At 39.4% G+C, this 13,495-nt stretch overlaps 1 protein-coding gene across 1 annotated transcript in view; it reads right to left on the minus strand.

Annotated features, from left to right (window-relative positions):
• noc3l (NOC3-like DNA replication regulator) overlaps positions 1 to 13,495 on the minus strand; it is a 58,789-nt gene that overhangs the window by 31,463 nt on the left and 13,831 nt on the right. Inside the window, exons 2-6 of the mRNA XM_078223539.1 lie at positions 7,704 to 7,911; positions 6,586 to 6,709; positions 4,210 to 4,367; positions 2,254 to 2,310; positions 177 to 319 (exon numbers count right to left, since the gene is read on the minus strand). Coding sequence (XP_078079665.1) covers positions 177 to 319; positions 2,254 to 2,310; positions 4,210 to 4,367; positions 6,586 to 6,709; positions 7,704 to 7,911 — 690 coding nt within the window. The remainder of the gene's footprint in view (positions 1 to 176; positions 320 to 2,253; positions 2,311 to 4,209; positions 4,368 to 6,585; positions 6,710 to 7,703; positions 7,912 to 13,495) is intronic.

The raw sequence follows: 13,495 nt of genomic DNA on the forward strand, positions 1-13,495 counted from the left end.
CTCAATCTTGCCATCAAAAGTACCATGTTAAAAAAACTCAAGTATTTATATTCATAGGATTCTACGTCCAAAACACTCCCACATTCCGGATAGCAGCTGGACTTTCAAAGGCAGTTCTCACTTGACTGATCTGCATAGGGTTTGGGATTATTCTCCATAAACACAAAGGCTCTTACATTGTTGTCTGGTTCAGTCAAAATGGACGATGCCAAAGTGGCTATGTGGATCTTTTTCTCTTGTAACGTCTTTCTTCTCAGCTGTAGCAACTCCTTAGTGGTCAACACTTGAAGAGGCTCCTTTCCAGCAACTATTTCCTTTCCTGCACATTTAAAAAATTCTATTGTAATTTTTCCCCAGCAGGTAATCAGCAATTTTTTGTCTTGTCACGAAATTGATTTGGCTAAATGAATTTAAGTTTAATTCAGAATGTGTAACTAACTCTCTTCTACATTGTTAAACATTTGCAGCAAGAAATACCTCATCAAAAGTTAGGTTTCAGCAGGATTCAAACCCTTTTTTTGGAGATGAAAGAAAAACATTTAGTCCCATAATCTCTGCACATTATCAACAACCAGAAACTCTGACTTAGAAGAAAACATGTATACCTTCATTCATACATTTATAAATATCCACAGTAATGAAATATATTTTCCTTTGAAGTAGTAATACTTCAGCTACTTGATAAAATAGAACTACTTGAAAGTTTACAAGTCAAAATGAATCATCATTTGAGGTAGGCTGAATTCAGACACTTGGCCCAACTTAAATTTTTAAAAACAATAAATTTGGATCATGTTTTATCAAAAATGAAAGATCCCATACAAAACGGCAATCAAATATCGCTAACATATATATATATTTCTTTTGAATCATTTTCAACAAAATATACAGACATTTTTTAATTTTTGAAAGGTTTTCGAAAGCATCTGACAAGTCAGAAACGGATCCTTCCAGGAACAGCAGATTCAGATAGAGCTTGATGTTCAAGATTGAATCAGGACCGGAGTATCACAAAGAAGTATGCACGCGGCTTCCTCTCTGAAGCTCAGTGCAAATCACAATCAAAAAAGTTACAGAATCCCAATTGAGGAAAATTAGTCTTCCCTACCAAAGTTGACAACTGACTGCCGAAAAGAGTCCTCCCAGTCACCAGTTATCAATGGTTACTACCAAAGAATTGCTTAACTTGTCATTTGTCTTATTACTGTTTGTGTGATCTAGTGTTACACAAAAACAGTTGTTGCAACTGCCAACAAAACAACTCACTACTTTCAGAAGTAATTAGTTGCATGTGAAACAGTTTAGAATGTAAAAGATGCAATCCTTTCTCTTGAACATAGTGGCCTGGTGTTTTTGCTAGGTTGTAGTGGTACTTCCAGTGCAGTTCACCCAAAACCGTCAAATAGGTGCAAACGGTTGAGAAATTTCAAGTACAACTGTAGTTTCCACAACTATTTGCACCTGTTTAAAAACATTGTGCTGGCAACTAGCCTTGCCCAGAAAACTGGTCATGTCCCGGACTAAATTAATCACACTGTGAGTTTCTGCTAATTGCACCAGTTCGCAAGCCCATGAAGAGGTTCTCAGAGCACTTTTTTGGTGCAAGTTCTATATCAGGCACCTATAATAAACTTTTATTTTTAATTTACTAAGAAACCTGACTATTGTTCTTCAATGTAACTAGGAAATGGTTTTGTTCCTGACTTTATTTAAAAGGCATTTTCAGATATTTAAAAATCAGGTTACTCACATATAGTGGACTCGACAACAATTAAAAATGCTTAATTGTTTATTTTTTGTGATAAACCTATAAACCTGTATTTAAAAAACTGCACGATGTTGCCACTCTTAAATACAAGCAACAAATGTTTTAATGCAAAATGTTTTCAAAGTACGTTCTAACATGCTGTCCAACACATTGGCTCTTGAAAGATTTACATTCGCCGATATGCAAATTAGTTTGAGGGGAACAAGAGTAAAACCATCAAAATTTTGATCATCATTAGGCCCTGATTGTCAATTGTTTCCAAAGCAGAAACTCCTAGCCAATCCATGTAATATAAAGATGAATTGATGCTTATATCTTGACAAGCCTTAGCTGAGATTTGTTGCTGGATTTTAGGAATAGGATTCAAACTAATCAGTTGCCAATGTGAGGTACACTTTGTGTTTGTGTAGTTCATACATGACATGGACTTACCAGACAATTTTGTTTTAAATACACACAAGGAGGGATTTGTAAAATCTTTTTACCTTCCCTATGCTGTTGATCTTCCTCAGTCATTTCTTCTTCTCCTTCTTCTGTTAAAACTAGAGAAAGTATATTAAGAGTTAGTATCTCCAACGTATGCAGGTACAGTGGAATATATGAAATAAAGTGACATATTGATATGATTGCAATGCAAGTACTATGATCAGGTGGTATAAATACTTGGGAAAAATCAACATTTTTAGACAAAGACAATATTTATTAATCCAGCAAAACACAATTACCAAGATAATGAGTGCTGCATAAAATGTTAAATTTGACTCAATTCTCACAAGTCTCCTGGCAACCTGATTACCCTCATACTAGTCAGGCATTTCAAAACCTATTTTCTTCTTCTAAAATGCTCACACGCTCAAGCCATTATTGACCGTTGCCCAAATTTCAATCTCCTTTCCCAAGGGCCTTGAAAGTGTTGTCATTTCCCAGATGTGTCTATTCTCTGTAACTACAAACTTGAATCACTCCAATCAGGTTTCTGCCAGTCCCACAGCATTAAGATTGCTCTAACCAAAGTTATGAATTCTCCATGACTGTGGCCATGGTGTAATATCCTTCTTTGACCTCTGAGCAGCCTTCAACAGATTGAATATAAACATTTTCCTCCAATGCTTCCCCACTGTTGTCTAGGTCATCAGCCAGCATTGTCTCACTAGTACTTATCGAATTGTCAGCCAATTGAAGCTCTTTTCACCCTGTGCATTATCACTTCTGCAGCCTCCGAGAATCCAGCATTGACCTCAATTTTCCACACACTGTTCCTGGATGATATCATCTACAGACAAAGTCAGCTGCAAATGAATGTGGCTGACACCATAAATGTCACCTCCACTGAACTCTGCACTTATCTGAAATCCAATCTTGCATGATTTGTAGCATCCTTTAGTAAACCAATGTGAAAAATCAATGTTTTCGCAGCCATGGTCACAAGCTGAAACAAATTATAGCAACCTTTCTATTTTTTGCTTCTGATCCCATATCCCTTCCACCAAAAACTGGTTTACTTTTAACTACCATAGCCAATCTGCTGCTGAAATATTTATACAACTTTGATACTGCTAGGCTTGATTACATCAACACTTGTGGCTGGCCTCCCATCTTCTATACTTCATAAACAACATCTCATTCTCTGCTGCTCACAATCCCACCGCACACTAAACCATGCTCACCGATTATCCTAATGCTCCCTGACCTACAACACCTCAAGAGGATATCTTCATATTTAAACCCCACCATGGCATCACCTCCCCTCATCTTTTTAACCTCCTCCAGTGCTACAATCACCTCACCCCAATCTTTCTATTCCTCTTACTGTGATCTCATCTGCATCCCACCACTTCATCCCAGCATTGGCTGCCTTTAGCCACTTCAGGATCCATGCTCTGAATTTTCCTAAACCCCTTTGTCCATCCCATCCCTTCCCTCCTTAAGAGCAGCCTTACGCTCCTATTAATGACCAAACTTTTAGCCACTCTTATTAATTTCTGCTCCTTGGTTCAGCGTCCAATTTAAGTGCACTGGGGCTTTTTAAGAATTGATGATGCAACAACCCATATAAATGTGATTCCAAACTTAGTACCTTTCACATGACAAACACAATCCAATTTATAATCAAAATGCAAATCAACGAAAAAGCAATTTTTGCTAATCCAGCAGTCATAAAACTAAAGGACATTTTACAAGCTTCTCTCTTACAGTACCGTTACAACGTAATGGACTTCTCTCCATTATTTTGAAGAACATCCATTAACCAAACCGCATCATACAATATTAATCTTAATTCCTTTGTGAAGTCTCATTTATCATTGAATGTTGGGGATCAACAGATATTAATGAGTTATATTCACCAGTGATCATTCCACTTAACCAGTGCGCTTAGTAAAAATAAAATGTAACACTACCAAGCTTGCATTAAAGGGGAACAAATAATAGTATTTTCTTACTTGGTCTCTCTATTGATTGAGGAATTATGCCCCGTTTGTCTTTGATAGGCAAGAGGTGGATAAGCTGCTTTAAAGGTTCAGTCTGTAAATGTCTTGGCACCTTTTCATACTGTTCTATCACATTTTCCTTCTTACGCTTTTTGACATGGATTGGTTCACTGCAATATTACAAACAATTACATCAAGCCCCAGGTTACCTGAGGTCAAATATTTAGCATAAAAGAGAGATCAGCACTTGTGGAGAAAACATAAAATATTTGCACTTACAATAAAAAGACAAATCTTCTAAATATATCAAGTTTGGGTAGCACGGTGGCAAGCACTGTTGCCTCACAGTGCCAGGGACCTGGGTTCAATTCCGGCCTTGGGTGACTGTGTGGAGTTTGCACGCTTTCCCCATGTCTGCGTGGGTTTTCTCCGGGTGCTCCAATTCCCTCCCACAGTCCAAAGATGTGCAGGTTAGGTTGATTAACCGTGCTAAATTGCCCCTTAGTGTCAAGGGGATTGGCAGAGCAAATACGTGAGGTTATGGGGATAGAGCCTGGGTGGGATTGTTGTCGGTGCAGGCTCGACGGGCTGAATTTGCACTGTAGGGATTCAATGAAGTTAAAGTAATTCCACAGACAGTGCTTGAGACTAATTTCACAGTGCTTTATATTTAGAAAAACCAAACTTATTTAATTATCCAACATAAAATTAACCTCATTAACTATTGCTGTAGGGGAAAGTTGAAACTAATTTGGTAGGGGGATGGGCAACTGGATAAAACAGAGAAGAGAAATAAGGTGCAGAGGACAGGGAGGGTTGAATGGCACTAAGGAATTGTTCAGAAATAGGAGGTTCAGAAAAGGGCAAATGTGATGTAATCCAAGATGGAATTGCAGCGCAGGTATGTGAATGCATGTAGTGTGGTGAATTAGATTCGTAAACTGCAGACAAGTCACTACATGTAACCAAGACATAGTGTGAATAAGGGACCTGGCTCACAGAAGGGGAGGACTTTGAACTTAATATTCCTGGCTGAAGGTAGGGAAAGAAAGAAATGGAGGGGTCGAGACAATATTGATCAAAGAAAATATTAGAGCACAGGAAAGAGATGTAGTTGAGTGGCCAAAGGCAAAATGCATTTGGTCAGAACTAAGGAACAATTGAGAAGTTGTTGCACTAATGGGTGTATATTACTGGTCTAGTATCCTTTATCCAAAGCCCTTAGGGCAGATTTTGTTTTGGATTTCAAATAATTTCAGTTTTTGTATGTTACATATAAACTCACACTGCATTACCCCAAGTCTAGGTTAACTATTGTCTAAAGTAAATAAAATGGCTAGAAAAGTAAGATGCATCACTGAATAATAAACCATAGGGTATCTGAAAAAGATTTTCTTTGACATGTTCACCACAAAAATCGCAAGTGCACTGCAGACATAAACAACTAGGACTTCTTGCACTAAGGGTCAATGAGGTTCAAAAAAAAGTGTGGTGTTTAGACCCGTTTGGTTTTTAGATTTACAGATAAATAAAGGATACTCAACCTATACAGGCCACCTATTAACAGAAAGGCAATAAGGAAGTGGATTTACAAGGAAGTTATAGAAATATGCAGAACTGTAGAGTTGCAATAATGGGTAAGTTCAATTATCTTGATTGGCATTACAACAGTGTAAAGTTCAATGAGGAGGAGAAATTCCTGCAATGTGTATAAGAGAACTTCCTTGATCAGTGCATTTTCAGACCAATAAAGAAAGAGGTGTTGCTTGATTTAGTTCCAGGGAATGAAGTGATGCAACAGCAGGATATTTCAGTAAGGGAGCATTTGGGGAACAATGATCATAGCATCAGGTTCATAATAAAGCTTAAAGTTTATTTATTTGCGTCACAAGTAAGCTTACATTAACACTGAAGTTACTGTGAAAATCCATGAAAAAGATCAAAGTATAACCAAAAACAAAATACTTAACTTTAGTGAATTGAAAAAGGTATTGGCCCAGGTAGATTGGAATCAGAGAACAACTGCTGGAAAAATGCATGGGACTAAAAGCTGACAACTTCCTCAGGTTTTGAAAGAGAGCTGCAGAGATAGTGGACGCAGCAAGTAATAAAGAATGTCAAATGTATATAAAGAACAATTTGTGGAATGAAAGAAACATGAAATATTCCAATTTCCTGATGGAGGCTCACACACTGAGTTGGGAAAGAGTAGAAAAAAATACAACAGTACTTTTAAAAACGAAGCAGGACGAGCTGCTTATTAGCAGCCAAAAACCTGTTGGAGTTTATGTTCAGCTTACTTTAGAGACAATTTCATGATACAATAGCTCATATAGTATAGTGAATCAGCACAGTAAATTGTGAAAAATGAAACTATAAAAATCTTACCCTGAATGTAGATCCCTGTTGAGAAAAAATGACCTCTGACCCATGCTTTGCATATATTCTAAGTCATCATCCTGTAGCATATCTAAAGGAAGAACTTCCACTTCCACCTCTTCCTCTTCCTCATCTATTTATGTATGTGGACAACACAACTGGTTAATAATTTGCAATGGATCAAGGTTTTCTTTTGCAGGAACTACGTACACAAGACAATGTCACGAATCTTGTAGCAATAATAGCAAGGCTAACAGCACTCATTATTATGGACTAAATCAGATAGCAATTTCCGAGAGTCTTCACATCTGCAGTCAAATGCAGAAATCCAGATGTTGCTATCCAACTTGTCCTGCTCTTCCACAAGCTTTGCTGATAGTTTTGGCATTGAAATCTAAGCGAAGCTGCTAAACTTAACCACTGGTTACCCATTAATCATGCTGTTTTCAGATGGGGTCCAGAATTCAAATATTAAATGATTTTTTAAAAGAGCAATTGGCCTTGATAACTGCCAAATCACCTCACTGGCAATTAAAATTTGTATTTTTAACAAACATGTGGTCTCATTCCTTCAGAATTGTAATTATTGTTGGCTATTCTAAAAGATTAATTGCTTTTCTTTTTTTGTCTCTCAATCCATCTTTCTTTCCCACCATTTACCTTCTGTCCATTTATAGAAATAGAAGCCGGTTATACAATGCCAATTTGCAACATTAAAAAAACAAATACCCATTGACTATTTCTCATACAAATGAATTTGCATCATTCAATTCATACTAAATAGGTATTCTGTACTTTTACTTTGTGATAAAGAATAAGAACAGGGCCGTCACTATACCAAAGTATAATATTGTTGTACCCACTAACTAAATAACTAAAGCATGGATTGATTGAACTGAATCCTCAAGTGAGCAAAATTAACAATTTTAAACGAACATACAGATTGATATTATTAGTCATTCTATACATGCTTTTTTACATGGATAGAATATAATTTCCAAGTATATAGCAAAAAAAAAAACTGTAATACCATTAATAAAATTGAAATTTGACTTATTCAGCCACTATAATCCATGGTCCTGTCTATACAATGTGCTGCATAAGTCAACATGGACAATGGAACTTGCCTGGTCTTTTCCTCTTCGGCTGATCCAATGGCTTCGCTGTTCTGGCTGAAACATCTCGAGCAGCTTGTCGAAGCTGTTTCTGTTCTTTCTTGTATTTCTTTGCCACACTTTGCTGCTTATATTGCTTATTCTTCAATTTATTTGCAAGCTTTACATTGCTAGTTTTCAGCAGCTTACGAAAGTTGGGAACTCGCTTTGTGTTTTTCCTCTGCAACAGAAGACAGATGTTAACTTTCAAGATTAAAAATGAGACATACAGACAGATGTCTTAGCAAGTTTATTCAGAAAGTAACCTTACAGAAAAGGAAGGCTTTTTTTTGTGCAGTTACTTTATCATAGCCGATATAATAACAGGGATACTACAACTGCTCCCAGTGCCCGAGGAACAGATGTAAAAAGGAACCGATTTTACGTTTCTAATCACTATTCAGTGACTCCTGTAGGGTGTTTGCGAGAACTAGATAAAATTTAGCAGCAATGCTTGCTGAGGTCAAACAGCTGCCAACGTGCAAATGGTTCACATGTGAATCATGAGAAACATCTTAGTGGTAAACAGCAACTTGGAACTCTACCAAACAAACATCCAACAACTTCAGATGAGGAAAGTGTGGAAGGAAAGAATGGAAAAATACTTGCAAAAATATTGAGAGTTCATAATGACCACTAAAAATAAATGCAGGTAATACTTTAGCACTGATACAGCTTTAACCACTCCTTCTTGCATATGCTGAAATGTTTGTTAAGTATACAAGTTATATAAATGTAATATTGCTCGAGAGGAAGACTAAGATTCACAGAATATTGGGTGTGACAGGAAGTACTAGATAGGAAGCAGTTAAAGTATTAGGTGGGTTCAGCATAATGGGGGAAAGTAATACAGTATAAATCAGGATTACTTTGCTAGTAAGTGAATGAATAGAGTGTGGGGAATTTCAGGTGCAGATAGTCACATGGAAAAATGATGTTGTGGCGACAAAGGAGACCTGGCACCAAAGAAGGACCGGGATATATCCAGGAGAATATTTTGCGGTGGATAGGGGACCATGGGGGTTGGGAAGTTCTCCTGGGCACACCAACCTGGCAAGTCATCACAATCTTTACTCTGGCAGTCATCACCACTCTGGTGGTGGTCCAGTGGAAATCTTCCTAGAGCAAAACTGAGCCCCCAGGGGAGCAGCAGTGGAGAAGGGATTAGTGTGAAGGGACCCTGCTAAGAGAGGCTCAATTGCCTTCATAGAACTTCTGGGGGGGGGGGGGGGGGGGGGGGGGGGCTTCCCCAGTGCATCGTTGGTGTAACCCCCTACCAGATACAATGCCGTGGAGCCTGGAGGCCACAACCCAAAGTTGATAATGCACGAATGGATGAGATACATCTAAAGATACTAAGGGAAGTGAGAGTTAAAGTGGAGGCACTGGCCATAATTTTCCAATCTTCCTTAGATTGAGGGATGGTGCCAGAGAACTGGTGAAATGTAAATGTTATACCCATATTCAAAAAAGGGTGCAAGATAAGTCGAGCAATAGCAGGTCAGCAAGTTTAACCTTGGTGGTGGGGAACCATTGCAAACAAGAATTGCAAGTTAATTAAGGAAAGCTAGCACGATTTGTTAAGGGAAAATAGTGTTTAATTAACCTGAAGTTCTTTTGAAGAGCTAATAGAGAAGGTTGATTAGGGTAATGCTGTTGATGTGGTGTACATGGACTTTCAAAAGATATTTGATAAAGTGTCATACAACAGACTTGTAAGCAAAGTTAGAACTTGATTTGATTTATTATTGTCACATGCATTAGCATAGTGAAAAGTAGTTTCTTGCGCGTTATGCAGACAAAGCACACCGTTCATAGAGAAGGAAATGAGAGTGTGCAGAATGTAGTGTTACAGTCATAGCTAGAATGTAGAGAAAGATCAACTTAATGCAAGGTAAGTCCTTTCAAAAATCTGGTAGTAGCAGGGAAGAAGCTATTCTTGAGTCGGTTTATGCGTGACCTCAGACTTTTGTATCTTTTTCCCGACGGAAGGTGGAAGATAGAATATCCGGGGAGTGTGGGGTCCTTGATTATGCTGGCTGCTTTGCCAAGGCAGCGTGAAGTGTAGACAGAGCCAATGGATGGGAGGCTGGTTTGCAAGATGGATTGGGCTACTTTCACAACTGTTTGTAATTTCTAGCGATCTTGGGCAGAGCGGGAACGATAACAATTGTGATACAACCAGAAAGAATGCTTTCTATGGTGCATCTGTAAAAGTTGTGAGAGTCGTAGCTGAGATGCCAAATTTCCTTAGTCTTTTGAGAAAGTAGAGGCTTTGGTGGGCTTTCTTAATTAGTGTTGGCATTGGGGGGGGGGACCAGGGTAGGTTGTTGGTGATCTGGACACCCAAAAATATGAAGCTTTCGACCATTTCTCCTTCATCAGACTTGTGAGCAAAGTTAGAACTTGATTTGATTTATTATTGTCACATGCATTAGCACAGTGAAAAGTATTGTTTCTTGCGCGCTTTACCGACAAAGCATACCGTTCACAGAGAAGGAAACGAGAGAGTGCAGAATGTAGCGTTACAGTCATAGCTAGGGTGTAGAGAAAGATCAACTTAATGCAAGGTAGGTCCATTCAAAAGTCTGATGGCATGTTCTCCACTCTGCTTCCTGAAGTCGATGACAATCTCCTTTGTTTTATTGGCATCAAGGGGGAGATTATTGTTGCCGCAGCAGTTCACCAGATTCTCTATCTCATCCCTGTACTCCGTCTCGTCATTGTTTGAGATATCGAATATAAGGGACAGTAGTAACGTGGATAAGAAATTGGCCCAGTGAGAAAAAACTGTTCTTTTCCGGGTTTTGAAATTTATACAGAAGTGCCAAGTTTGTTTGGTGGGTTGATAGTGGGTCGGATCTCAAACACTATAGTTAAGAAAGCCCACCAAAGCCTCTACTTTCTCAGAAAACTAAGGAAATTTGGCATGTCAACTACGACTCTCACCAACTTCTACAGATGCACCATAGAAAGCATTCTTTCTGATTGTATCACAGCTTGGTATGGCTCCTGTTCTGTCGAAGACCGCAAGAAACTACAAAGGGTCGTGAACAAAGCCCAATCCATCGCTTAAACCAGCCTCCAATCCATTGGCACTGTTTACACTTCTCGCTGCCTCGGAAATGCAGCCAGCATAGTTAAGGACACCACGCATTCCGACATACTCTCTTCCACCTTCTTCTGTTGGGAAAGACACAAAAGTCTGAGGACACATACCAATTGACTCAAGAATAGCTTCCTCCCTGCTGCCATCAGATTTTTGAATGGACCTACCTCGCATCAAGTTGATCTTTCTCTATAACCCAGCTATGACTGTAACACTACATTCTGCACTTTCTCCTTTCCTTCTCTATGTACGGTATGCTTTGTCTGTATAGCACGCAATAAACAATACTTTCACTCTATACTAATACATGTGACAATAATAAATCAAAATCTAAAATCACATGGGTTGGTGTTAGGATCCCTGCTCTTCATATAATGATGTGGAGATGCCGGCGTTGGACTGGGGTAAGCACAGTAAGAAGTCTCACAACACCAGGTTAAAGTCCAACAGGTTTATTTGGTAGCAAATAAATAAACCTGTTGGACTTTAACCTGGTGTTGTGAGACTTCTTACTCTACTTCATATAATGGCCTAGACCCTGGTGTAAAGAATACAATTTCAAAAATTGATGACAAAACTTGGATGTATTGTAAACAATGAGGAGGATAATGTAGAACTTTACAACATTAGGCAGGTTTATTGAAATAACTGACAAGTGACAGATGAAATTTAATGCAGTTAAGTGTGAAGTATGTGAAGTGTGGTAGAAAGAACACAGAGACAATACGAAATAAGAGGTACAATTCTAATGGGGGTGCAGGAGCAGAGGGAGCTGGGTGTATAACTGCAGAATCATTGAAGATGGCAGGCAGGATGACTTTTTAAAAATAGAATCATTACAGTGCAGAAGGAAGCCATTCGGCCCAATGAGCCTTCACCGACAACAATCCCACCTAAGCTCTATCCCCATAACCCCGCATATTTACGCTCTAATCCCCCTGACACTTGGAGGCAATTTAGCATGGCCAATCCACCTAACTTGCACATCTTTGGAACAATGCAGGAAACTGGAGCAGCTGGAGGAAACCCACACGGACACGAGGAGAATGTGCAAACTCCACACAGACAGTGACCCACGGTCGGAATTGAACCCAGGCACTGTGAGGCAACAGTGCTAACCACTGTGCCACCATACCACCCAGGTACTAAGGTATATGGCATCCTGGAGTACAGATTACAACTTGAAGGAAGTTATGTTAAACTTGTATAAAACACTTGTCTGGGTAGGATGTAAAGGTATTGGAGGGAGTGCAGAAAGGAATATGAGTGGCTCCAGGGATAAGGAACTTCAGTCTGTATAACAGATTGGAGAAGTTGGGATTGTCCTCCTGAGAAGGAAATTTGATAATCAAAATCATGAGAGAATTGGACAGAATAGATGAGAAAACATTCCCATTGGTGGAAAAATCTAAGGTAACTGGTAAAGGAAGCAGTGGTGACAGGAGGGAAACATTTTCATGCGCAAATGAGTTTGGATCTGGGATGCGCTGCCTGAGAGTATAGTAGAGGCAGATTCAATCAAGATATTCAAAAGAGAATAGCATTATTATCTGAAAAGGAACATCATGCAGGCACCAGGTAAATCCTCTTTCAAATAGTCAGCACAGACATAATGGGCCAACTATTGTCCTCTTGTGCTGCATCCATTAGACTGGAATTGTTTTCCTTATAGCAGAGAAGGTTGAGGAGGGTCCTGATCCAGGTATACAAAATTATAAAGGACATAGATAAGGTAGATAGGTAAGAACTTTGCCCCTTAGTAGGAGGGTCAATAATCAGGGGGCATAGATTTAGGATGAGAAGCAGGAGATTTGGAGGGGAATTGGGGAGGGATTTTTTCAGCCGGAGGATGATGGGAGCCTGGAGATCACTGCCTGAAAGAGTGGTAGAGACAGGAACCCTCACAACATTTAGAAAGCATTTAGATAAGCACTTGAAATACCATATCATGCAAGGCTACAGACCAAGTGCTGGAAAATGGGATTAGAGTAGATAGGTCTTTGATGGCTGGCACAGATACAATAAGAAGTCTCACAACACCAGGTTAAAGTCCAACAGGTTTATTTGGTAGCAAATACCATAAGCTTTCGGAGCGCTGTTCCTTCGTCAGATGGAGTGGAAATGTGCTCTCAAACAGTGCACAGCTACACAACATCAAGTTACAGAATACTGATTAGAATGCGAATCCCTACAACCAGCCAGGTCTTAAAGGTACAGACAATGTGGGCGGAGGGAACATTAAACACAGGTTAAAGAGATGTGTATTGTCTCCAGACAGAACAGCTAGTGAGATTCTGCAAGCCCAGGAGGCAAGCTGTGGGGGTTACTGATAATGTGACATAAATCCAACATCCCGGTTTAGGCCGTTCTCATGTGTGCGGAACTAGGCTATCAGTTTCTGCTCAGCGACTCTGCACTGTCGTGTGTCGTGAAGGCCGCCTTAGAGAACGCTTACCTGAAGATCCAAGGCTGAATGCCCGTGACTGCTGAGTCGCTGAGCAGAAACTGATAGCCAAGTTCCGCACACATGAAATCATAGAAATCATAGAAACCCTACAGTACAGAAAGAGGCCATTCGGCCCATCGCGTCTGCACCGACCACAATCCCACCCAGGCCCTACTCCCATATCCCCACATATTTACCCGCTAATCCCTC

The sequence above is a fragment of the Mustelus asterias genome, chromosome 11 (assembly GCF_964213995.1).
Source record: "Mustelus asterias chromosome 11, sMusAst1.hap1.1, whole genome shotgun sequence".
Lineage (NCBI taxonomy): Eukaryota > Metazoa > Chordata > Chondrichthyes > Carcharhiniformes > Triakidae > Mustelus > Mustelus asterias.